The 26003-nt window shown below is 46.3% G+C and overlaps 2 protein-coding genes across 9 annotated transcripts in view; one reads left to right on the forward strand and one right to left on the reverse strand.

Moving 5' to 3' along the window:
* The window catches only part of SCP2 (sterol carrier protein 2), a 132290-nt gene extending 130708 nt beyond the window's left edge, over positions 1 to 1582 (reverse strand). Inside the window, exon 1 of one of the 2 annotated variants that reach the window (XM_047084181.1) lies at positions 1456 to 1582. In XM_047084181.1, coding sequence (XP_046940137.1) covers positions 1456 to 1527 — 72 coding nt within the window. In that variant the 5' untranslated portion in view covers positions 1528 to 1582. The remainder of the gene's footprint in view (positions 1 to 1455) is intronic. The other variant, XM_047084182.1, reaches the window with a different exon arrangement.
* Positions 1583 to 5706: 4124 nt separating this feature from the next.
* ECHDC2 (enoyl-CoA hydratase domain containing 2) overlaps positions 5707 to 26003 on the forward strand; it is a 33046-nt gene continuing 12749 nt past the window's right edge. Inside the window, exons 1-11 of one of the 7 annotated variants that reach the window (XM_047083799.1) lie at positions 5707 to 5916; positions 11482 to 11549; positions 11630 to 11717; positions 14632 to 14718; positions 15551 to 15697; positions 17089 to 17145; positions 17363 to 17550; positions 21264 to 21314; positions 22816 to 22863; positions 23450 to 23492; positions 23740 to 23824. In XM_047083799.1, coding sequence (XP_046939755.1) covers positions 5784 to 5916; positions 11482 to 11549; positions 11630 to 11717; positions 14632 to 14718; positions 15551 to 15697; positions 17089 to 17145; positions 17363 to 17550; positions 21264 to 21314; positions 22816 to 22863; positions 23450 to 23492; positions 23740 to 23741 — 912 coding nt within the window. In that variant the 5' untranslated portion in view covers positions 5707 to 5783 and the 3' untranslated portion in view covers positions 23742 to 23824. Of the gene's footprint in view, positions 5917 to 11481; positions 11550 to 11629; positions 11718 to 14631; positions 14719 to 15550; positions 15698 to 17085; positions 17146 to 17362; positions 17551 to 21263; positions 21315 to 22815; positions 22864 to 23449; positions 23493 to 23739; positions 24343 to 26003 lie in introns of those variants that run through there. The other 6 variants (XM_047083797.1, XR_006962761.1, XM_047083796.1 and 3 more) reach the window with 6 other exon arrangements.

A 26003-nucleotide genomic window follows, 5' to 3' on the forward strand; every position in this document is an offset into this window, starting at 1 on the left:
ACATCCACCATAGAAATTCTAACTTATTTCCTATACTGATAATAAAATCTCATTACGAGAACTTCAAGTTGTATGGGGAACTCAGCTATTCAAATTAAGAACCATCACACAGGGGTGCCTAGATGGCTCAGTCCATTAAGCGCCCGACTTCAGCTCAGATCATGATCTCATAGTCCCTGAGTTCAAGCCCCATGTCAGGACTCGTGCTGACAGCCTGGGCCTGCTTCGGATTCTGTGTCTCCCTCTCTCTCTCTGCCCCTCCCCTGCTCACACTCTGTCTCTCTCAAAAATAAACATTTTCAAAAATTAAACAAACAAACAAACAAAACTATGCTGGCTTCATGCTGAGAGGCTGAGCGTAATTCCAGGAAAGAAGCCTGGCAGTCCCACTCTGGCTGATGCTTCAGGTGCTCACTGCCTCTCTAACAACTCCCCGGAAAAAAAAAAAAAAAATGCTGAATGCTACTTTCACTTTTTGCCTTTTTCTAAAAGCGAAAATCCTCTTCGAATTTCAGCTAATGAAAATAGGCACTAACACAGGTCTCTGAAATACAGGTGAAAACGAAGTGGCACAACCTGCACTTGCCACAAGTTCAGCCGCACCGAAGCAAAGGTGAAGTACGGGACTCTGCGGGAAAGTCGGGAGGATCAGAAACTTCTTGGAGAAGCTAAGATCCGAACCAGTCTTTTAAAAGTCCGAAGTCAACCAAGCACAAGGAGTAAGAACAAGAGAAGGAAAGCAAGAGAAGCAGAGAACAGAGTGCGGGTGAAAGTAATAAGCAGTTTGGCATTACTCGCACTTAGGAGCGGGGAGGGCGTCAAGAAATGAGGCCAGGAGCCTCTGGATTCCTGAGAACCAAGCAGAGTACCACTGCGGGGACAGAAAGGGGGTCGGAGGATCCAGGAAACCTGCCACTTGTGCCAAGACACTGCACATCACCGTTTCTCCTCGTCCACACTTCTAACTGTGCCTGTAAAGGAATCCTACGGGGAGTACTCCTGGGTGTGGAGAGCTGGGGACATTCCCCTTTCCGTACCTGCTTCCCTTTCCACTGTAAGGAGGATCTTGCCTCGTCAAAGAGCCACATACCTTGGGATTCCACTCAGAATCAAAGGAGGTGTGGGTTTTCGGTTATGTTGGGGTGTCCGTCACAAAGCCTGATCCAGGGAGAACGGAAAAGGCGGAAGGGGGAAGAAATGGCCACAGGAACCACCCCCAGACAGCGCAGTACCTCAGAGACAACCCTGCACCGCAACCCATCCGAGTCGCCACTCTCATGCCAAGAAGCCGGAACGGGCCAGTCGGGTGCCCGGGGCACCCTCCCGGTAGGAAGGACAAACCGCCGGCCAGCGCCAGGCCCCTGCCCTTCCCGCCGTGCCCCTGTCACCTCGGGGCTCCCCGACTCCTCGGCCTCTCCGGCACAGAGCGAAGAAGAGGTCCGCGGCTCTGTTTACCTTGGTCATCCCAACCCCCACCACGAACACCCGGTGCCGGGGCCGAGGCATTACGGCGGCCGTAAGGAGCATGGCTCAGACTGTGCGCTGCGAAGGCCGACAGAGCAAGTCCTGAGGCAGCGGACGCGGGCGCTCACGGACTAAGGCGGCAGCGACGCCAGCGCTCACCCAAGAGCTAGGGGCGGGGCCGGAGGCGGTGAGGGGGCGGGGGGCACGCTCCGGCGGCGCGAGGTGGAGCGAGAGTAGGGCGCCTGCGCGTGCGCAGAGGCGGCCGGTGGTGGCGTTCTTTTCGGGGAGGGGGGCGTTCAGCAGTTCTTTGTCTGCGAGGCTCTGGACCTGGCTCACAAGCGGATGGGAATCTGAGTCCACATCACACATCAGGAAAAAGTTTCATAACCTAGTACAGCCATTCGGGTTTACGTTCTCTATAATGAGAGGAGTAGCGCCTGAGGCTGAGAGCAGAGGGTGGCCTGAAACCGGACTCAGAAAAGCGTAGCCTGAGGAAAGGTTTTGGGAGTGTTCTAATTGTTCTGTATCCTGTTACTGTTGGTACTCAGAAGAGTCATTGGAAGTGCAAAAAGTCATAAGGCTGTACAACAAGACTATGGGGAGTGTTTTACTGGATGTCTAAAACAACCAGATTTCATTTCACTAGCTATGTGACCTTTCTTGTTAATCTCTGAATCTCACTCTTGTTTTGCTCCCGCAAATTGTGCTCAGAAACTGAGCTTTGTCTTTGCCGATGGTTTATTTAGCACAGATTTGCCGTAGGGATTCTAATTTATAATAGTAATATTTCACAAGCCAGTAGCATACGGTTAACGTCTCTTAATAAGCTCATAAAGAAATAACATACTCCAAACCAAAGATAGGTTAACTACATTATAGTTCCAGGCAAAAGGGAGATGAAATAAAGTCCAAGTTTAGTTGTGATGTACTTTCTATGAGTTAGTTGGTCCTCTGTAAATCAGTCCTTCCAACTAAGCTGGGAATCAGCTGCCAGCTTAGGTTCCTTACTGCTGGGGCACATGCTAGCTGGCACCGAGTTGACCACTACCTAGGAAGAGTAGGCTTGCCAAGGCAGAACAGAAGTCTTTGTATTCCTGAGACCACTGTGCCTTGAATACCACTCAGGACCAAGGGTAGGGTGGCCACCCCACATGAGCAAGTGTCTCAAGACCTTCAGAGATCTGTTTTGATCAGCAAAGAGTAGCCTTGCCCAAATAGAACATTCTCAATAAGTCCTCATAAATTCTTGGTATTTAAAGTTTAAATGTCCATTATATCATAGTTGCTCCTCCATATGTTCCTATCTATAAGCACTCAGCAGCACAATTCTGCTATCATCTTCACATGGCCTCCCAAGTTCACCCTCAGATCAGAACAACTGCACGTAAGTCATAAGTGGATTTGAAATTTTCACAAACCAACACATTCTCATAAGGTGTTTTGTGAAGATGATCCTAATAAATACACAGCAAGGACCCTTACTCAGGACTCCTGTCTCCTCCTGGACATTAACCTCTCTCATATTCAATTCTGCATCTGCTCCCTTGCTGGACAGGAGAGAATTCCAGACTCAAAGTCTGTGACGCCTATGGCCATACTGTTATTACCACTTTGTCCTATGCCTATTGCTGCTCTGCTGATCTTTCTTGGAGACCTAGGAATAATAATAATGTAGAGGAAGGGGGCACTTTGTTATTTTAAAAACCAGGCACCAGATTTCCTCTTAACAAAAGGAATTCTTTTATTGGTGTATTAGTTTGCAAGTGCTGCTATAACAAAGGACCACAGGTTGGATGGCTTAAACAACAGAAATTTATTTTTCCACAGTTCTGGAAGCTGAAAGGCTGAGATAAAGGTGTCGGTAGGTTGATTTTGTCTGAGGTCTCTCTCCTTGGCTTACAGATGGCCATCTTCTCCCTTTGTCTTCACAGGTCTGTCCTCTATACCTATCTGTGTCCAAATTTCCTCTTCTTATAAGGACATCAGTCATATTGGATTAATGTCTAGTCTAATGATCTCATTTTGAACTTAATTACTTTTTTGAAGACCCTATCTGCAAACACAATCATACTTTGATGTACTAGGGAATAGGACTTCAGCATATGAATTTAGGGGGACATAATTCAGTCCACAACAGTTAGCATTAACCTCATTAAGTATGAGAAGTGGGGTCCCACAGTTGATCCCCAACCTTTCTTTCTCATGCATTCTTGTGTCTACTATTCTTTAAGGAGTGAAGGAGTTGGAGTTGTGTCCACTAATATATAGAAAAGGGACACAGAGGGATGGCCAGATGATCCATAACCTGAATTAACTCATTGGAAGCAAAGGCAAGGGATCAAAAATGACTAGGACTGATACAAACCCCAATTAATCTTTTAGGTCACACAGAGGAACTTAGGGTTTCCCATTAGACCCAGGAAGGAGATGAGAGCACATTTTTGCTTAAACCTTACTAGACATAGTGATGACCTCAGCAAACACCAATGACTTTGAAAAGAGAGAATGTTAGGGGTGTCTGGGTGGCTCAGTTGGTTAAGCATCTGACTTCAGTTCAAGTCATGATCTCATGGTAGTGAGTTCGAGCTCCACGTCAGGCTCCGTGCTGACCGCTCAGAGCCCGTAGCCTGCTTTGGATTCTGTGTCACCATCTCTCTCTGCTCCTCCTCTGCTCATGCTCTCTCTCAAAAATAAATACACATTAATTTTTTTTGAAAGCCATGGCTTTCAAAGAAATAAAAAGAATTTTATTTCTAGATCACCTAATAGTCCAGCCATTGGTTGGAGGCATGAATTATTAGTGACTTTGGGGTCATTAACAAGTGGAAGGCGAGTGAGGTAGAGTGTTCACTGAACACTCTTTATTGATCCACCCAGAATGAACTAAACAGGGCCACTGATGACCTCTGCAAAAGCATTTTGGGTAGATAGTGGAGGCAGAGGCTAGGGATTCACATTCACAAATATTTTTGCCATCTAATTAGTGACCATAAATTTGGGATGATTGAAGAGTAACTGGGAGGTGAGGCAGTGAAGCCCATGAATGTAGACAACATCAGAATGAATAAATGAAATGACATTTAAAAAATGGAATAAGAAGCAAGGTTCACATACCCCCATTCAATCATCATAATACCACCATGACATAGTGACAAAGATTCTCTTCTTGACCAAATTCTAGCCATGCCCCTCTGAGCCCACTTCTCTACTTGGCCTACAATGACTTGAACACTAACATAGTTTCTAGCAGATCAAGGCCACATTCCTAAGATGACCCTGGCCCCCCTTAGAGTGCCTGGAGGAGAACACTTAAGCCAACTGTAGAAATTAATAAAGGAAAACCCTCACTAAAATGCAGTCAGGAGGCCAGAAAGAGGAGTTCTCATGTGATACCACTGGACATCAATTACAGGAGGAATTGTCAATTATAATAGACTCAACAGGAGAGGGTGTACATTGTATCTCCTACAAGAAATCCAGTAGGTCAGCCGCTCAGCCCATGAGAAACTGTGATCACTCTGACCTCTTGCTTTTCTCCAGTGGGTTTTGGTTTTAAAGCAACCACTCCCAACTTCTCCATAAAATATGGTTTCCTCCTCTGTTGGACTAGCCTGTTTTTTTCCCGTGGCTTGTTTGTCCCAAATTGCAATTCTTGGCCATTCCCAAAGACACCTATTTTTGCTGGTAAAACAACTTTTATTTTTAAGGTCAGCACTGACAAAAGAATTTACTGCTTGTTTCAGCCAACACCTGAAGACAGCACCCCCACTGTCTGTCACCGCTGCCACCAACCCCAGTCTCTGTGGGAGCCTAAGGTTGGATAGGCGCCAGTTAGCTAACACAGATGAGTTTCACGTGGCCAAACGCCTTTCCTGATTTTTGTAATTCTTCACAAGCCCGGTTCACCCACCTCTCTCGTTCCTCTTTCTCCCTTTAAAATTCTCAGGCACCTCTGTACAAATGGAAGTTGAGTTCAGTTCACACACGACACTTCCCATTTGCAGTAGTACATTATCTGTTCTCACTACTTTAGCCTCCCCTTTATCTGCGACAGTAGTCACTATTATTATCCCCGCTTTAGTGATTAAAACACTGGCACTTAAAGAGGTTGACATCCTTGTCCCAAATCACACAGCGGAGCCGGGCTTTACCTAGCCTGGGCTCCAGGGCTCTGAGAGTCAAGAGGCGCGAAGAACTGTGTTGTGCTCTCCGCCCGTAGGTGGAGCAGTTTGCGAAACCTGGGGGCGCCGCTGCAAGCTTTCAGCCAGAGAGGAGGGAGCAGTGGAGGGGCCCTTGGCACCTTCCCAGCCTGCGCCCAGATGCTGCGAGCCCTGACCGGTGCCCTGCGCCTTCCACGCCCCTGGAGACCCCTTCAGACCCGCAGCTGCGCCTCCGATGGGGCGGCTGGGGACCCGGAGATCCAAGTGCGCGTCCTGGCAGGTCCAGACCAAGGTAAGTGCGCTGTCGCGGGAGCGCCCAGGGGGAGACGCGACGGGTCCGAGCCGGGCTCCTGGCGCTGCTGCGAGGGCCGAAGCCATGGCCAGAGCGGCCCACTACACGCGGGAACACAGACCAGTAAGGGGAAGGCGGGTCGTTTAAGGATTTGATCCCGAATGTGCGGTTTCCCAGTCAAGGCTCCCCACGCCTTCCTAAGGCCGGGGAAGTGGGTGGCCCCGTCACTAGCCGCCCAGACCCTAGTTGAGGTGGAGCTCTAGGTCAATCTAAGTCCCTTCAGTCCCCCATTCGAAGGCCTGGGGCTGTGACGGAGGGACGGAGACTCGCTCAGCGATAGACCAAGCACCGGCGACCCCCACCCCTCACCGCTTCCACCCCAGTAACTTTAAAAGGCCTGCTGTCCCGTCGGCCAAGAGTCCTGGCTAGTTTCCAGAGCGCCGAGGCGGCGGAGCCAATCCGGCTCGCCATGCAGGGACGAAGAGGGAGGAGAGCAGAGGAGGAGCAAAGACCTGGGCAAGTCTCCATGAGCTCTGGCCCTGCTGTGGCTGGCCTTGGCTGGCGGACTTTTACACTGTTTTGAGTCAAAGGAGAAAGTTCGTGCTGGTCACTGGCAGAGAACTTTTTTTTCCTAAGTAGGCTTCACGCGGAGCCCTAAGCTCAAAGTGGGGCTTGAACTCACCACCCTGAGATCAAGACCTGAGCTGAGATCAAGACCTGAGCTTAACTTACTGAGCCACCCAGGCAGCCCTCCATTTTCCACTAAGGGCGTTTTGTTTTTTGCTGGGGTGCAAGGGGATGTCAAAGTGCATTCAGTGGCGTTAACACCCCTCAGTCCTCTGCGTGTTACCATAAGGGCAAAGCCATTTTCTTGGCTTTACTTTCTCCCCAGTCCCAACTCTCTCCCTGAGTTTGATGTAGCATAGTTTGTGTTTTAATTTACAGTTTTAAAGTACATAGATGGTGTCATACTATATAACTCGTATTTCTTCCTTTTTTCCCTGGTTGATACTAAGTTTTGAAGAGCTGCTTTGCCATATAAATCTAGTTTCTTGCTCCCTGCTGTTGTATACTGTTCCGTAGAGTGCATCCCCGACCTGGACATGAAGGGTCTTCCTCTAGCCATTTGGGATTGTTGGTTCTTTTTTGTTTTATTTTTTTAATGTTTATTTATTTTTGAGAGAGAGAGAGAGAGAGCAAGGGAGGGGCAGAGAGAGGAGACACAGAACTCAAAGCAGGCTCCATGTTCCGCACTGTCAGTACAGAGCCTGACATGGGGCTCGAACTCACAAACTGTGAGATCATGATCTGAGCTGAAGTCAGACACTTAACCGACTGAGCCACCCAGGTGCTTAGGATTGTTGGTTCTTAGAGAATACTCCTTACTCTCATGCTAAGTTCATTGCAAAGCACAACAGCACTTGCTTTGAGATTGTTATAATTATTCTCCCTACTTTACAGATTAAGAAGTTGAGGCAAAGGTTAGGCAGTTTGAATCAGATCTGATTTCAAAACCTGTTTTCTCAACTATTAGATCATCACTACTTCTTTAGTATTGACTCAAAAGACAGACTTCTACATCAATTAAAAAAACCAAAAACCAAAAAACTATCATATGTCAAATTAGGGCTCACTTGCAAATACAGAATGTTTTATCCACAAATAACAAGGATTAGCAGATTAAACGGCTGCCCTTGCCAGAGGGCATATAGAAGGCAGGAGGAAGTCAATGAGGAAGGAAACCACAGAGGAAGGAAACCATGGAGAAACCGCGGATGGAGGAGGCAGCCGGAAGAGACTCACAAAGGAGAACACCACCACCACCCCCTACCTCCATCCCCCCCACCTTCCACCAACCTACAGTGATTTGGGGTCATTTGATATTCATGTTAGAAGCCACAGGTTCTGCTTCCACTTGAGCTGACTGGCACCACAACATTGTCACATTTTCTGTTGTCCTTGAAAATGGGATTCCCTTTTTAACCACTCTTGGCTCTTCTTATGGCTCTACCCAACTCCTTAGCTGGGCGTTCAACGTTCTCCACCACAACCTTACCTTTCCATCTTATCTCTTCAGTGCATTGGGTTCATTTCAAACTGTCCCACCTCTGTTTTGTTCACTTGGAGTCTCTTTCCACTCTGCTTATATAAGTCCTTATGGAATTACACACCCCCTCCTTCCCATTTTCCCATTACTTTCCATGTATCTAAACTTATCTCTCTCATAGGTTGTTAACTCTTAGAGAGTGAGGATTGCCAGGTGGGTCCAGCTATTAGGTACATTCTCTTCTGGGCCTGAATTTCCCCTTCTATATAGTAAGGGGTTGTAAAAAGAGTTGGTCTCTAATACCTTACAGTGGTTCCTGTTGACTTTTTCTGGGGAACAAGAATTTTCTGTCCCTTGCAAGGTCTAGTTTCTAGGTAAGAGTGGGGAGGGTATAGTACATACCTATCCTTACTGTGGAGGTCCAGCAAGGGCAATGTTCCCAGAATCAGGGCTTGACTAAAAAGTCAGGGACCATGGCTGATTCCTCCCTATTTCTCCAGGACTTGACATGTGATAAGTGCAAATTAAATGAAAGCCAAACATAACCCTGTCTGGCTCCTCATAGCTCCCAGCTTGGAGTTCATTCCTTCTATTAAATCCTAGAGTTTCCCTACCATCTATGCATTTTTCCTGCTCACTGCTCACTCACAAACTCTGGCTAAGCACTTATGGGCATTCTCTCTCTTTTTTTAAGATTTTATTTTTAAGTACTCTCTACACCCAAGATTTACAAACAAATTTACAACCCCAAGATCAAGAGTTGCATTCCCTACTGACTGAGCCAGCTAGGTGCCCCAAGGCATTATCTCTTTTAATCCTCATAACAACCTTTTTATTATTAAAAAAAAATTTAATGTTTGTTTTTGAGAAACAGACAGAGTGCAAGTGGGGGGTGGGGGCAGACAAGGAGGGAGACACAGAATCGGAAGCAGGCTCCAGTCTCTGAGCTGTCAGCACAGAGCCCAACATGGGGTTCAAACCCACGAACTGTGAGATCGTGACCTGAGCCGAAGTCAGCCGCTTAAGCAACTGAGCCACCCAGGCGCCCCTCTTTTTATTATTTCTACTTATGGATTAGGAAATTGAAGACCAGAGGGTAAAGCAACTTGCCCAAGACCAGTGGAACCAGTATATGACTAAGCTGTGACATGAGCCAAGCACCCCATTTGTATTCTGAAAGAAGGAGATAGAGATGGAGAGAGTGGATAAAGATGAAATATGGGAGAGCATCAGCCAGAAAGGCAAGACAGAATAGGAAAGTGAAGAGGAGAGAAGAACGTCTGTCAATCTCAGGATATTGCCTGAGGATAACAAATTACCACAAACTTTATTGCTTAAAATAACACACATGTATTATCTTATAGTTCCTATAGATCAGAAGTCCAGGCACAATGTAGCTGGGTTCTCTACTTCAGGGTTTTACTAGGCCACAATCCAAGAATTGGCCACGGGTATGGTCTCCTCATAGGCTTGACTAGGGAGAGATCTGCTTTCAAGCTCCTCCCATTGATAGAAGTCACCTCCTGTGGTTGTAGGACTGAAGTCCTGTTTTCTTCCTGTTGATCTGGGGGGTGTCCCGCAGCTCCTGGGGGCAGCCTATAGTTCTTTGCCACAGGACCCTCTCTATAGGTCCACTAGTTTCTCTAGTATGCCCTAGCAAGACAGAGTCTTACATACATTGTAACCTAATTATGGAACGAACATCTCATCTCCTTTGCCATATCATTAAATTTTAATCTTCGAAGTGACATTTTATGAGTTTAGCTGTATTCTGTTGGTTAGAAGCAATTCACGGGGCCCTGCCCACACTCCAGGGAAGGAGATTATTGAGGATATGAAGATGGGGCCTGTCTGCCACAAAGATGTTGGACCTCTAGACTGTTTTCCTCAATCCCTCTGATGTGGTTTCTTTGTATCTACCAGAGTTTCCCTTCCCCAGAGTTGCAGCATTTTCTTTCATGGAGCATTAGAGCTGGAGAAGACCCTGGGGACATCTGAGTTCTGTGGGACCTCCAGACCTGTTGGGCTCAAAGAACTCTTTGAAGGTTTCTGGGGAGGCTAAGGAAGCCAGCCTAGTCTACATGTTATAGATTTCTGTCCTGAACCACAGTTCTCTAACTCCTGGCTGGAAACCCTGTCCCTTGAGCGCTCCAAAACTTTTATTGTCCCTTCTGTGTCTCAGATTAACTCACACTGAGAATGCCATCTTAATAAATACTGCTTATTTCACAGACAAGTCTCGGGACCCTGGGGGAAAATACTAACGGGTCTTTGAAGGCCAAAGGATAGGTAAATACAGGAGGGGAGGGGCGCCTGGGTGGCTCAGTCGGTTAAGCGTCCGACTTCGGCTCAGGTCATGATCTCGAGGTTCGTGAGTTCGAGCCCCGCATCGGGCTCTGTGCTGATGGCTCAGAGCCTGGATCCTGTTTCAGATTCTGTGTCTCCCTCTCTCTCTGACCCTCCCCCCTTCATGCTCTGTCTCTCTCTGTCTCAAAAATAAATAAACGTTAAAAAAAATTAAAAAAAAAATACAGGAGGGGATACAACCAAGAAGGTACGAGAGTATTTGAGCCCTTGCCCAGAACTGGTCTCTCTTCTCTACAACTGGCCCAGATTGTGGGGGTGAGTTGAGGCCAGAGTAGGATGCAATGGCCACATTAGGGATGGAGGGGGGGGGCATTTTTTGGGTGGTATTAAGAAATTTGGCTTAATTTTGGTGAAAAGGGAAAGGGAGGGTCATGGTTGGATTTGGGTTAGAAAGAGGACTCTGACCCAAATGAAGAATGAATGTGGAGTAGGGAGGGGGAGCAAGACCGAAGGCAGGAGGGCCAATTTTGGGTGATCCATGTAGTAAAGAACCCATATAGGTTGCTGGCTGCAAGGAGGGATATTAGCTGAAGTATCTGAGATGTCATTTAAGAGGTTGAACTGGCATTGGAGACTGAGTAAATTCCATGGGTGAGGAAGAGGGGACTTCTAAGTTGATAGATCATTTACTCACAAAGGGAACAGGAGAAAAGATTGATCATTTTTTTGACCGGTTGGCCAAGACATCAAGTGGGCAACTGTGTATTTAGGCTTAGAGCTCCGGGGAGAGTTCTGGGCTAGTCAGATATGCAGAGCAGTTCTGGGTATACAGGAGGCAAGCACACAGGTGGTGTGGAAGGTGGAGAAGGGGCAGATGAGCATGTGAAAGCCCTCCTGACTTGCCCGTGTGTTTGCGTGTATAATAACAGCAGAAGCAGGTAGGAACCAATGCAGTGGTCATTGTTGTCCGTCTCTCCGGGTTGCTCCATGGGGGTTACAAGCCCTTTCACTTCTGTGAGGGAGAAAGAGCAAGGGGTTATTCTCTCCGTGTTATGGTCAGGGAAACTGAAGCCTGGGTGTCTGTGACTCACTCTAAGTCACACTGCTCATCAAGGGTGGAGGCCACCAAGAATCCAGGCGGCTGCCTCCAGGCCCCAGCCCAGGAGTGAGCAGGCCAGCTGGCTTACCCAAGGCTGCCCTGTCACCTGCAGGAATCACGGAGATCCTGATGAACAGACCAAGTGCCCGTAATGCCCTGGGGAATGTCTTGGTCAGTGAGGTGAGAAAGGGCAGCACCAGGGTGGGTGGGGGCTGGGCTAGGGCTGGGCTGGGAGATACCTGAAAAGATCTCCTCTGCAGCTTCTGGAAGCTCTGGCCCGGCTGCGGGAGGACCAGCAAGTACGCGTTCTGCTATTCAGAAGTGGAGTGAAGGGTGTATTCTGTGCAGGTGGGTTTCCTCCCTTGCCTCTACCCCAGGGCTCAGCAGGGTTCCCACCAGCCTATAGGGGGTTGGGGGCATAGGTCAGCTCTAGCATAGGACTTATTGTTCCCATTTTATAGATGTGAACTCAAATACTCAGAGGTAAAATGCCTTGCCTAGTGTTACACAGCTAGTAAGAGGTAGAATAGAATTCAATTTTAACTTGGCCCCTCTGACCCTCAAATCCTTATTCTTTCTGCTACACCATGCTCTGTTCTGACGCTTCACTGAGGAAACTAAGTGCTGTGACATTGACAAGGTCTGTGGCCAAGAAGGTACTCTGTGCCCCTTTGCCCACCCACAAGATCTCAGTTCCTGTTGCCAAAACTCTCCACTGCCCCTGGACAATTTGGTCCTCACAGTAGGGCAAGCATCACCAACTTCTGTTTCAAAGACACAAAACAGACTCACATGCCCACAACAAGAAGCAAGTGAGTGAGAGATGCACTGAGCTGAGCTAAGAACCCACTCTGGGGTGATTGGGGAAGGGATAGCAGGAGTCACTGAGGAGGTGAGAAGAGGCCATGGATGGGTAGGATGGGAAGAACATGGAATTTCAAGGTGATATGGCTCAGTCTCTAGGTCTGAGCTGTCGGGATCACAGTGCCCAGTTTGGGGTCTCCCCTGGCACGACAAGTATGCAGAGGGGTCTGCCTGACGCAGCTGCCCTGGATGAGGGCCTCACTCTACCCTGGCTTCCTCCTTCAGCTCTATGCCTGTCTGACCTTCTCTATGAAGGTCCCAGTAGCCCCACTATCCCACCTAAGCACAGGGAAGTGGAGGGCTTGGGGGGATGGCTGCAGGAGGTCTGGGTCTGTCTCTGACTTGTTCTGGAATCCTGGGATAGTCCCTACCCCTCTTTGGCCTCAGTTTCTCCATCTGTCTTTGAGGGGCTGGGACTAATCAAAGACATGCAAGGGCTGTCAGCTCTGAATTCCCATAGTTTCAGATGTGAAGAGAATATATTCACTCCCTACTCCCACCTCAGCCCCCTGCCATCTGGCCTTTGATGACTCTGCCATGGTACTACTCTTACCAAAGTCCTTCCCAACTCCATCCCACTGTATCCTGCACTTGCTTGTCAGTTCTCTCATCTTGACTTTGTAGTCTCCTTGGACCACACTGACCCCTCCTATCAAAAAGTAATATGTTGGGGCACCTGCGTGGCTCAGTCGGTTAAGCGTCCGACTCTTGATTTTGGCTTGGGTTATGATCTCAGGGTTGTGGGATTGAGCCCCACATCGGGCTCTGGGCTGACAGCACAGAGCCTGCTTGGGATTCTCTCTCTCTCTCTCTCTCTCTCTCTCTCTCTCTCTCTCTCCCCTCCCCCGCTCTAATGCACTCTCTCAAAATAAATAAACCTTAAAAAATCAATATGTCAATTATTTCTCAATAAAACTGGGAAGAAATAATACATTTTTGATGTTTAAATTTGTTTATTTATCTATTTTGAGAGAGCGGGAGAGAGAGAAAGCATGGGGGGGGGGGGGAGGAGCAGTGAGAGAAAGAGAGAGAATCCCAAGCAGGCTCCATACTACCACCGTGGAGCCTGATGTAGGGCTTGAACCTACGAACCGTGAGATCATGACCTGAATGGAAGTCAGATGCCCAACTGACTGAGCCACCCAGACACCCCAAGAAATAATACATTTTAAATATTATCATATATATTTTAAATTGTGGTAAATAAATAAATTACACAGAGTTTACATTTTAACCATTTTTAAGTATAAAATAAAGTGGCACTGAGTGCATTCACATGGCCATGCAACTATCACCGCTGTCCAATTCCAGAAATCTTTTATCATCCCAAATTCTGTACCTATTAAGCAATCCCTCTCCATTCCTCCTCCCCCCACCAGCCCCTGATAATCTCTGTTGTACTTTCTATCTCTATGAATTTGCCTATTCTAGATACCTCATAGAAGTGGAATCATACATTTGTTCTTTTGTATCTGGCTTTTTTTACTTAGCATAATATCCTCAAGGTTCACCCATAGTGAACATGTCAGAATATGTCAGAACTTCATTCCTTTTTATGGCTGAATCATATTCCATTGTATTTATACTACGTTTTATCTATCTTGATGTGCCCTGGGTTGTTTACACCTTTTGGCTATTGTGAATAGTGCTGCTATGAAAATTGGTATGCAAGTCTCTGTTTGAGTCTTTGCTTTTAAATCTTTTAAGAGTGAAACTGCTGGGTCATATAGTAATTCTACGAATAACTTTTTGAGGAACTGCCCACATGTTTTCCAGAGCAGCTGCATCATTTCACATTCCCACCAGCAATGCACCAGCGTTCTCCACATCCATGCCAACACTTACTTTCTATTTCTGTGGTTTTTTTATAATAACCATCCTAAACGGTGTGAAGTTGGTTTCTCATTGTGGATTCAATTTGCATTTCTCTAATGACTAATGATGTTGAACATCTTTTCTTGCTTGCGTTTATTGCCCATCTGTATATATCTTCTTTGAAGAAATGTCTATTTGAGCCCTTTGTCCTTTGTGGTTTTGGTTGGTGAGTTCTAAGAGTTCCTTAGGTATCCTAGATATTAATACCTTATCAGATATATAATTTGCTAGTATATTCTTCATTCCATGGGGTGTCTTTTCACTCTCTTGATAGTGTCCTTCGATGCACAAAAGTTTTTAATTCTAATGAAGTCCAACTGACCTTTTTGTTGTTGCACCTGTCCTTTTTTGACACACCACCCGCCCCCCCCTTTCCTCCCTGGCTTCCTGGCCCATGCCTTCCTCTCTGAGATTTCGCCTTCCTCTCTGCCTCTCAAGTCACCTTTGCTGGGTCCTTTAACAACCTGGGATTCAGTAATAGGTCATTTCCCAAGGGCTGTCACCACCCCCTCACTATCTGCAGGTGCAGACCTGAAGGAGCGGGAGCAGATGAGTGAGGCGGAAGTGGGGATCTTTGTCCAGCGGCTCCGAGGCCTGATGAATGAGATTGGTGAGGGTCTTGGAGTGGGTTGGAGGAGGGCGTTCAGGGGCCCTGCTGATCCCAGCCCCACCACACCTACCATCCTCCACTGTAAAGAGAGGACAGTTTCTGTTGTGAGCTTTGTGAAGACAGATGACTCTCCCAGGAGGAAGGGCACAGAGAATTCTACAAGGTGGAAAGGGACAAGAGAGTTCAGAGGGCATTTCTCCCGGAGGGAGCTCTGGTGCTCAGCCTTTGTGTCCTGCTAGTTCTGACCTCCCCACCTCTCTACCCTCAGGGTTCAAGCCCAGCTATTCCAGTGGAGTCAGATTTCAGGCTGCAGGCCTCCAGGCTTTGATAATTACTGCTCTTTTTGCCTGGAATATCCCTCCTTGGCCACCTGAACTTTTTACTCATTCTTTAAAACCACCAGGAAGCCTTCCCTGACTGGTTCTCCAAGATTTCTTTATCAGAGCACTGATTACCATGGGTCATCATTGCCTGTTTACTGATCTGCCTTCCCCGTATCTATTCAATTCTATGTTTTCAGCACCCAGCATGGGGCTTGGCACACAGAACTTGGAGGAAGTGCAGAAAGGCTGGTCTGGGGAGGCCAGCAGGAGAGTGGGCCTGAGCACCGATCATTCAGCCCATCTCCCCACCCCAGTAGCCCAGCTAATTTCCCAACTTTCCCCAGTAGAAAAACCAACTTCTAAGATAACCTGGCTGAGGTACCAGGTAAGGTTCCAAACCTGGGACCCATGAGGCCCTCTGTCCCAACCAGCTAGCCCCTTTCCAACCTTGAGTCCCTGTTTTTGCCCTGCTAGGGCCTCTCAGGCTGAGCCCTTCTTCATCTCCACAGCAGCCTTCCCGGCACCCACTATTGCGGCTATGGACGGGTTTGCCTTGGGTGGAGGCCTGGAACTTGCCCTGGCCTGTGATCTCCGAGTAGCAGGTACTGGGCAGAAGAAGAGGTGGGACAGGGTGAGAAGGGAAGAAGTAAAGCAGGGTAAGTCTGGAGATTCTGCAGTTAGCCACTGCTCTGAGCTTTCCAATCAACAGCAAAACTAAATGTAACGTGAGGGATACAGGGCAAGTTTGGGGGGAAGCTGGTTTCCCTCCTGGCCCAGCCACCGACTGCTGTAGTACCTTTTACTCTTCAGAACCAGCCTCTTTCACCTCAGGAATGCTTCTACCAACCCCACAGCAGTTGGTGAGAGGACAATCAACAAAAAGGCAGGGAGGGGAGACTGAGGAAAAGATTAATTGTTCAACTTTCTGGTTCTATGCAAGCCACACTTATTTGTCATGTTTTGCACAAAGAACCATGGGGGCAGTTTGTCACCAGCCCAGTTAATCACAAACATGCCTGGGCAAAAACACTGCCTTCTGGTTCACTGGTACCAGGCAAGGGTTGCAATACTTGTTCAGAGCGGTTGAGTTTGAAGAGTGGAGGGAGGGGATGAAAAAGATGATTGCCTTTAACCTTACAGACTTGCTGGTTAGTGTGCCCTTCTTGGCGGCAGAAAGTCTGAGTGCTATCTGGTGCTACGCTCTTCCTTTTCACTGCTTTTTCCTGCCACTCCAGGTAGAACATTTAGAAATGTGTAACTCCAGGCACAGAGGTAGCATCTACATGATGCATATCAAAGAGAAGGTATCAAATTACCAAGTCAGATCATAGCTCCAACTCTGTTTCTCATGTGCCCATGTTTAGGGCAACTAACTTGCAGGGTTTGGGTAGATGGCAGAGAGTGACCATAAAACCCCTCATAGGCAGGAGTATTGGCCATTCCCTGCTGCCAGACTGCATGGTTCAGATGGTCTGTGAGGGAATTCAGGAGAAGCCTGTGGAGTGAGACACACAAGGGAGCTCCTTAGAGGAAGTAGAACTCAAAAGAAGTGGACTGAAACATGGGAATTTTCAGGCTGATGAAAAGCTGGGAGGAATAACTGTGGTATGAGCATGAGTCATGATACTATAGGCCAGGCCAGAGCTAAGGGTCCATGAGACAGAGAATCCATTAACCCACAAATAGGCACTGGGTACCTCCCAAGAACCCCTTCCTTGTTACAAGCACCAGTACCTCGTTTGATCCTTAGCAGCTCTCTGACAATGGCAGAAGAGTAACCATATTTTTTCCACCTATGAATGAGGCTCAGAAAGGGTGAGATTTGCTTGGATGCATACCTCCACCACCGGAGGAGGCAGGATGAGGGCCTAGGCCTCCTGACTTCTATGTTAGGGCTCTTGCCAAGGCAGTCTGGGGAGGTCTGCTGCGGCCAGCCCATGACAGAAGTGGTTGGCTGGAGGGGTGAGCCTAGGGGCAGAGGACTCTTCTCTCTGGGGATTGGCACTGCAGGACAGCATGGGTGCTTCACTCTGTTCTGTTTAAGCAGCTTCCTCGGCTGTCATGGGGCTGATTGAGACCACCCGAGGGCTCCTCCCAGGAGCAGGTAACTGTACCCACAGCACCCATCCTTCTCTACTTACCCATTCCCACTCTATCCAAGCTACTCCCCTGCTTCCATCCTTTGCCTTATGTTCTGGGCTCTGCCCTTCCATCCTAACTCAGAATCTGTTCCTCTGAGAAGTCTTGGCTGACTCCCAGACTGGGCTTCTCTGGGTTCCCACTTCCTATGTCGATTTACCACCCGTACTCCATCCTGGCAGGAGGGACTCAGAGGCTGCCTCGATGTCTAGGGGTGGCCCTGGCAAAGGAGCTCATCTTCACAGGCCGAAGACTGAGTGGTGCACAGGCTCAAGCCCTGGGGTTGGTGAACCACACTGTTCCCCAGAATGAGGAGGGCAATGCTGCCTACCACCGGGCAAGAGCGCTGGCCCAGGAGATCCTGCCCCAGGTGAGGCAGCAGCCTAGCACAGGAGAGCCTGTGCCACGGGAGGGGGTGTGTATGTGTACACCTGTGGGGAGGCGAGGGGGTGCGTCCCATGAGGACACACAAACAAGATCCACTTAACTGGACTTTAATTAAAAATTTAGTTTCTCAGTTACACTTCCGCCATGTCAAATGTTAATAGCTACATGTGGTTAGTGGCTACTAGATCAGACAGTACTGCAATAAAATGTCCCCAAAACTATAAAGCAAGATTCTAAAGCAGATAAAGAACTACAAGCTTATCTTTCCCAACATACTGCACAGAGAAATTCCCATGTATCATGTAGGACATGTGTTAAGACCCCAGCTAGGTGTAATCCTACCTGCTTCCAGGCCCAAAGCCTTTAGCAGGGCAGCCAGAATCTGGCTGATGGGGTCTCCAAGGACTGGAGAGCCTCTCACTGCTGGCTTCTCACTTCTCACTGCTGGGACTTGGAGGAAGGTCCCAAGTTTCCGTATGAAAGCAGCTTGAAATGGAGCTAGGTTTTATAATGACTTAGCCCATATGGAGCGCTTCCTATCCATCAGACACAATCCCAGGTATTTTAAGAGTTTCTCAATCACTAGTACAATCCAGCCGAGTTGATTATCCATGTTGTATTTGTAATACAACAGACCCAGAAAGGTTAAGTGACTTGCTCATTAAGGTCACAAAAAGTGACTGCAATACCAGAAAAAAAGACAATACTGGCATTTGGGCTTTTATTTTGTATACTACAAAATACAATATAAAAACTGGTATTCTTAAGAGTGCAGAATACATACAAAATTTTTAAAACTTAAATACTTAATGCATTTCCAACACAAAAAATTTACATTTATAAAACAGATAAGCTTATAAAACTGTTAACCATATATTATCATTTTAATATTAACAGAAAAAAGTATTTGAATTAACCACGAAAATAAGTATTTTGGAAAAAATACTTTGTCTCTCTTAAATTTAAATAATCCTCCCTCATAACTTTCAGGTGTTCTTTGAGGGCAAGGACTGTAACTTTAAAAATTAATAGTGAGTTGGTTTAAAAGAAAGCATTTGTTTTGTCTTTATTTCTTTTTCTTTTCTTCATCACATACAAATGGAGCCTGATGATGTTACTTGGGCCATTCTAATGCTACCAGGTTTCTATTACACTTGAGCAAAAGTCTGAACTAACACAAAAAAACTCAAGGTAGTGCGTGGCTCACTGCACTAGCAAGACTTGTGGACTGTAGGGTTGTCTTTTTGCATAAACTGAATAATTGGGTCTTTGAGCTTCATCTCAAGAGGATTCAGATTTCAGATTTTTGACTATACTGAAACAATGGCCTCCTACTAATTACTTATATTTCATTACTGAAAAATAGCTTTGTATACCAAGGCACCAACTTACCAAAAATTAGTTGTACATTCACTAATCCCAATCTTCAACTTCTAGGCGAGTTATTGGGTGCCCAGAATGAGAAGGTTCCCAAATAGGATGAGAGTAAGAATGGTGTGGTAGACTGCTGCTCTCTAGTGGATAAACCACCAAGACTAGGGAGTCAAATGGTATCCATACACTCAGGGAAAAAATTACATTTTCAACACACACACAACACACATCATATCTATACAGTTTTTACTTTTCTTTGGTGAGAAATCAGTTTATTAGGTAGTTACCTAAATAATAATGCATATTCATGACAAGCAAATCAAACAGAAGAATAAGGGCATAAAGTAAAAAGTCACAAGTAGGGTGACCCAGCTGACCTTGTCTCCGTAGGGCTGTCTCAGTTAAAAGTGAAAGTCCCATGTCTTGATAATCCTTCAGTCACCGGCAAACCGGGATAGGTGGTCACCCAAACAGCTCTAGATTCCCCAAGCCCTCCCCAGAGATGATCACTGTTAACAATTTACATACTCTTCCAAAAATTTTCATTGTATATATAGGAATACATATTATGCACATACACTCACATATCTAAAGAACTCTGAATTCCTTTTAGGACGGTTTGGGAGACAAGGAGCACACTTGCAGAGGCTAATACAGTTCTAACAGACATATAAAAAACATGAAATTAAAATATGAATAGTAAAGAATTCAAACAATATGGAAATGTATAAAACAAAAAGTGAAGTTGTCCATTCTCCTGACCCTCTGGAGAGATCAAAGGCACGTCATGCCAACAACTTTTACACAAATGAGATAAGAATGTACATACTAGTATAGCCCTTGTTTTTTTTACCCAATATTTTGGAGTTTCCCATTTCAGCATATACTTATCAACCTCATTCTTTTAAAACAACTGCACGCTTTTTCATTCATGGTACAGATGTGCCATCATTACTCAACTAGTACTCTAATGATGAACATTTTATGTTGCTTTTTGTTACCAAAATGGCTGGAGTGCATAACTGAACATCTTTGTGTACTTCTAGAAGTGCATCTGTAAGGTGGATTCCTACATGGAATTAAAACATCAAAGGGTATGTGCATCCACCTAACATCTTGCCCTTAGAAGCATGGTACCAATTCACTCCATCAATAATGTATGCAAATACCTATTTCCTGAATCTCAGCAAACAGTGGGCATCACCAACATCTTACTACTTACCTAGTTTAGGGGAAAGGGGGCACCTCAGATTTTTAAGCTGCATTTCTTTAACAGTATAACCGAATAACCCTTGTGGTCATATTTCCTTTTCTGTGAACTACCTTTTCATACCCTTGTGAATATTCGTAAAAAAATTATACCAGCTCTTTGTAAATCAAGGACATTTGCCTGTCAGAAACATCACAAATACATCTTCCCAGTTTTTCATTTTTGCCTTTTATTCATGGTATTTTCCCCCAATATGAAGTCATTTGTGTTTATGTAGCTAGCCTTTTCACTTATGGCCTCTATGTTAACAGACTTTACAAATCTTTTTCTGATAAAGTTGTACTTACAAAAACTTCAAATAATTTATATGAGCAATATAGGGAATAAATACATTTTTTGCCTAAAGTGAGGCCGGGGATGGACTGCCAGGCCTGTGGTGGCACGAGTTAATCGGAAGCAAGACCAGTGAACCGCAGGTTGCTGCTCTGATACACCTGCTTCCAGTGGCTGTGTAAACTGCCCCTTGGGATTTCAACTCAGGCCTGTCAGACCCCAAAGCCCAAGTTCCTAATCTTGACCTTTTTTTCACCCTGCTGGAGTGAAACCTGCTTGCAGTAGAGGCTTGCATTTGCTGAGATGAGTAGGGGAACAGAGCAGCAGTGAGAAAGGTGACTGGGAATCAAATCCAAGCTTCACCACTCTGGACAAACAGGACCAACTGCTTCACCTCCCTGAACCTCAAAGATGGCACCACCCTTGAAGAGTGGGTGGCACCTTTAGGCAAGTCTGTAGGTGGGAAAACACTTTGTAAACTATCGTATGTTATACACACTGGGGGGATAGGTTAAATGGCAAGAACCCCAGATACACTTGGGAGGCTCAGGGATCAGTCAGGCTTCCTTCATTACAGATAGAGAGTATCAACTGAGAAGTAGAAAGTTCTAACACTAACAAAATGTAACAGAACAGCTGGAACTTGACCCAGACCTGTCTCCCTGTCCATGACTCTTACCCCGCCCGTGAAGATAGGTCCCTCTCTTTATTCCAACCCTCCCCCTCAACTATCAGCATTGATCCCCTCAACTAAGACTTTTTCCTTTTCTTTTCCCTAGGCACCCATTGCTGTGCGGCTGGGCAAAGTAGCCATTGACAGAGGAATGGATGTAAGCAGGTTCTGGGTCCACTGAAGTCAGTGGGATTGCTGGGAAACAGTGCTTTCATGGCTCATGCAGACTGAGAGCACAGCTAGAAACAACTCAGGAACCAGACTTTTCTAACAAACATGGAGTCTGACCTCTCTCTGTGCCTTAGTTTACCCACCCACAAAATGGAAAATTTGGCCAGATGATATTCCGAATTACATTTTATCCTCATCTCTTTCTCTTGGAGAGAAAGTAATTTGAGTAAAAGGGTAAATGACTTATCTAGGATCACAGAACAAGTGTAATAAGAATGCAAGTCTGTGTGGCTCCCAGTCCATGTTCTTGGGTTTATGCTGGTGGTCAGTAAGGTGGCCTCAAGGATAGGGCTCAGGGTGGTGCCTTGGATGCTACTAATCCATCCTCAGACATCAACTTACTCATCAACTCATCCATTACACACTGAATCTAGACCTGAGCTGAGAACTGGGACACAGAGAGAAGTCAAATATGGTCACTCCCCTAAGGTAGGGAAACAGGACAGATACAGACACAGTCACTAGTACAAGGTAGGGGTACCTGGCTGGCTCAGTCACTAAAGTATGCAACTCTTGATCTTAGGGTCAGGAGTTTGAGCCCCATGATGGGTGTAGAGATTACTAAAAAAAGGCAGGGGTGGGTACCAAGCAGACACAGCTACTGCTGGGTATTGCTGGGTTAGGGAATGTTTTGTAAGGTTGGGCCTTGGGTTGGATGAGGGTTCAAAAAAAAGGGAAGAGTATGAGCAAAAGCATAGACGTGTATAAACAAGTAACTTGACTGAATGGGAGTAAGGGGTGAATGAGACTATACAGCACGTAAGTTAGGGGCACAGGCATTCTGATGCTAGACTGTCTGGATTCAAAGACCTGCTTCTCCATATATAGTTGTGACCTTCACCTTTCTATGCCTGATTTCTCAGCTGTATAGTAGGGATAATAACCCTTGCTGTGAAAAGTAAACGAGTTTATACACACATGGTATTTCTCTTAGAATGGTGCCCATAAGTGGTAGTAACAGTAAGCACTGGGCAGTAGAGACTAGAAAGCTGCCAGGGGCCCGGCCACAAACCCTAGGGCCTTACTCCTCAGGACAACAGAAAGCCTGTGAAGTTCACTTACCAGGAGTGACAGGAGGTGTGGAGAGGCAGCCAGATGGGAAGGAAGGAACACTGGCTATGTACAGCTTCCATACACCCTCCTCAGCTCCCCAGGCCAAGTGCAATCCTCCCCAGTTCTCACAGCCCCGCTTTGTCCCAAACATTGTTTTATCACTGCTGCAAATGGTGTTCCCTCTCCAGGTAGGGAATTCCTTATCATATTCATCTCTGTTCCTATGGACTAGCATACAGTAAGCCTCAGTAATACTTTGCTGGAGAAATCCATGAACACTAGGAAATGGTGTAGGCAGTAAGGTGGGCAGGCACCCCAAGCAGACAGAGGGGAAAGAAGGTCAGGCTGATCCAGGCACCACTTCTTTCTCACAGGTGGACATCGCATCAGGGATGGCCATTGAAGGGATATGCTATGCCCAGGTACGTGACCGCTGTCCGTTGGTACATACTTGCAAGCAGAGGGCAGGCCAGAGTGGGGAGACTTGTGTAATACATAACCAATTTAGTAGGCTCCTCCCACCCTGAAGAGTTAAACTCTGTGCCACTCTCTCTCACAATTAGCTTGGGATGGTCCTAGGGAAACCACACTGGTCCCTGGTACTGTGTCCTCAGCCATCTAATGGTGGCTCATACTGCCCCACTTAGTGCACAGAGAGTCACAAAGCACACAGGTAGAGGTAACTGGCAAAGAGCCACTTCTTTTGTCTCTGTACCAGTGGCTGCTGTAGAGACCAGGATGGCCTTGCAATGTCAAGGCCTTGGTTATAGCCTGCGGGCTGTGTGTGTTCAATTGTGGAGGATTGGGGGAGGATGGTTACCTAAGGCTGACTTATTTAGCCCTTGACTCCTGGGTGAGTCAAAAATACTAATCTCCAGGTTAACAAATATCCAAAATACTCCTAAACAAGGGGTCTGGGGACTTGTAGAACCTGGTGCAAACTGGCTACACACCAGGATTCAAAGCCAGATTTCTAACTGTAAAACTTAATCATTCTCTACCAATCAGCCTCGTATTGGACTCCTGCAGACTATCAGCTCCCTGGAAGCATGTAAGCAGTGTGCAAGAGGCTAATGTGACAGGTCACAGATGCTAGAGAGGTGGCCTAACTTCCCCAGGTGATCAAGGAGTCAGGCCCACACCTTTGCCTGGCCCATCACCAGAGTTCAGAAACAATGAAAAGACTTGGACTCTGACCTTGCCATGGGCTGGACAAGCTTAAGCAAGTCTTTATTGGCCTCTGGCCCTGTTGTGCCCCCCACCCCACCCCAAATTAATACTCTGTATTGTTGTTTCAGAACATCCCCACCCAGGACCGGCTAGAGGGCATGGCAGCCTTCAGGGAGAAGCGGCCCCCCAGATTTGTTGGCAAATGACTCCCATTTAAGTATGGGAGATGCAAGCCATCAAGGGCAAGATCCACAAGGACAATGATAGATATAAAACAACTGGCATGGTGTCTGATACCAAGGTACTGACCATGCCACTGACTGCTACCTTCGTTATTCCTTATCCTGGGGCTAGATGACCACTGGGGTCAAGTTAGCTTTGGAGAATATCTGTCTCTCCCTATTTGAATGGTAAACTAAGGATTAAAATAGACCACTCTGGGTCTTTATATTATTGACTCTCAGGCCTGGCCTGACCTCTGCCACTCAATTATCGGGTGCTCACCAGAGACAGCAAAAGGTTGTAAGAACCCTCCAGTTTCTTCCTCCATACAATAGGGATAATATGGAAACCCTGGTCATGGTAGAACAGGCATCAGCAATCAGACTGCAGATCCCAGCTCTCCTAGTTATTCATTGTGTGCCTCAGCTTCTTCAGCTGCAAAATGAAACTGTTAAAAACAAAAAAAGCCTATGCCTCATGTTCAATAAATGTGAGTTATTATTACTGTACAGTGCTCTTGTGAGAACCGGATGAAATCATCACTGTGAAAACTTTTTGTAAACTATAGGGTGGCAGGCAATCTTTGATGGCTGCAGTACACAGTGCTCTCAGGAGCACTGAGAAGGGAGCAGGTTAAGTCTGAAGGAGAGAATGGAGGGTCAGGAAATGGTCAGGCAACACTGGAGTGAAGCCTGAACGTTCAATAGGCATTTGAGGCAAAGAAAGGAAGGGTAAGGGAAACAGCATGAGGGAAAGTGAGCAAGAGGATGACACACTTAGAAATGATGGTGGCTGATAAACACATATGCACACTAAGCCTCATAGCCCTCCTCCTGTACCAAGGTAGGAAAAGAGAAGGCTGCATCTTAAGCTGCGGCCTTATGATCATTCTTTAACTCATCTCAGCTTCCCCAGCTTAGGGCTGGCCTAGAGATACTAAGCCAAGGGCATGGATACATACCAGTAACATTGTCGATGTGCTGCTAAATACAAGTGTGCCCAAGGCTGTGCTCATTTCCTGGAAGGAATAGTAACAGAGCCCAGGCCTTAGAATCAGAAAAGAACCACATTAGCTGGAGCCACGCATTCCTTGTAACTACTCAGTAAAGTAACAATGTTACTTAACCTCCTTTTCCTCATCTGTTAAATGGGGAGAATACAACTTATCTATATCAAAGGACTATCATGAATGAAACAAAGTTCAGAGGGCTGCCTCAACAGGCACTAGTTCTTACCACATCCTCCTATCAGTAAGAGTTAGTATCTGGCAACAGAATGTTCTAAAATACTAGAACCCAGGTCAGGAACTGAAGACAGCCTTTTGGAATCATGCAAAAGAGTGCATACGAGAAAATACAGTGCAGTTTCAGAACTGTGGAAGGAAAGAGATTACAAATTCTCCTTATCTTGCTCACTGGTGAGCAAGAATTTTGAATATGATTTAGAGTAAGGATAAGCCTCATTTGATTCCAAAAGACAGTACACAGAACTCCAGTAAGAATCGGGCCAGTTCGGAGTGCTGAGCAACCAGCTTTTGATATGGGCTCGGGTCATGATCTTGTGGTTTGTGGGTTCAAGCCCCACGTCAGGCTCTGCACTGACAGCAAGGAATCTGCTTGGGATTCTCTCTCCCTCTCTCAAAAAATAAAAAATAAATTAAAAAAAAAAAAAGTCTGGCCAGCTAAAGCACAAACATCTAGTATAAAAATAGGCCACTAATCAAAAAGGAATATACTTTTGTTCTTTGGAAAACTTAAACAGAGGAATGGCAAAACACATTTCGTTGGTTGTCAATAATAAGGAAGGAATTCATACTCTGTTCCACAGAGGTTTGCAAAGGACACAGACAGAAGCCTCTGATAGTTTATACTGCAGTTGAGGCTGGTTCTCAAAAGCCCATTATATTTCTTGTCTTCATGCTAGGTAAGAGCACTCTTGAAATCTATAGCAAAGTCTTTTTTCTGGCCCTTCCTCTTCTTCTCAGTTTTGGTCACAATCCCATTTAAATCAAAACTTTGAGGGATTAAGATTTACAATGCCCATATAATCATCATCTAAACCCTCTACTCACAGTCATCAAGTCCTACTATTTTCCACCAGCACATCCACTTACACAGAATGTTATGTTCAGTCTAGTGTGTAAAGTTGGAGCAAAAGAGGCCAAAAGCAG

This window comes from Lynx rufus, unplaced genomic scaffold (genome assembly GCF_022079265.1).
Source record: "Lynx rufus isolate CCGP_SWC_20201006 ecotype Redwood Valley unplaced genomic scaffold, mLynRuf1.p SCAF_2, whole genome shotgun sequence".
Lineage (NCBI taxonomy): Eukaryota > Metazoa > Chordata > Mammalia > Carnivora > Felidae > Lynx > Lynx rufus.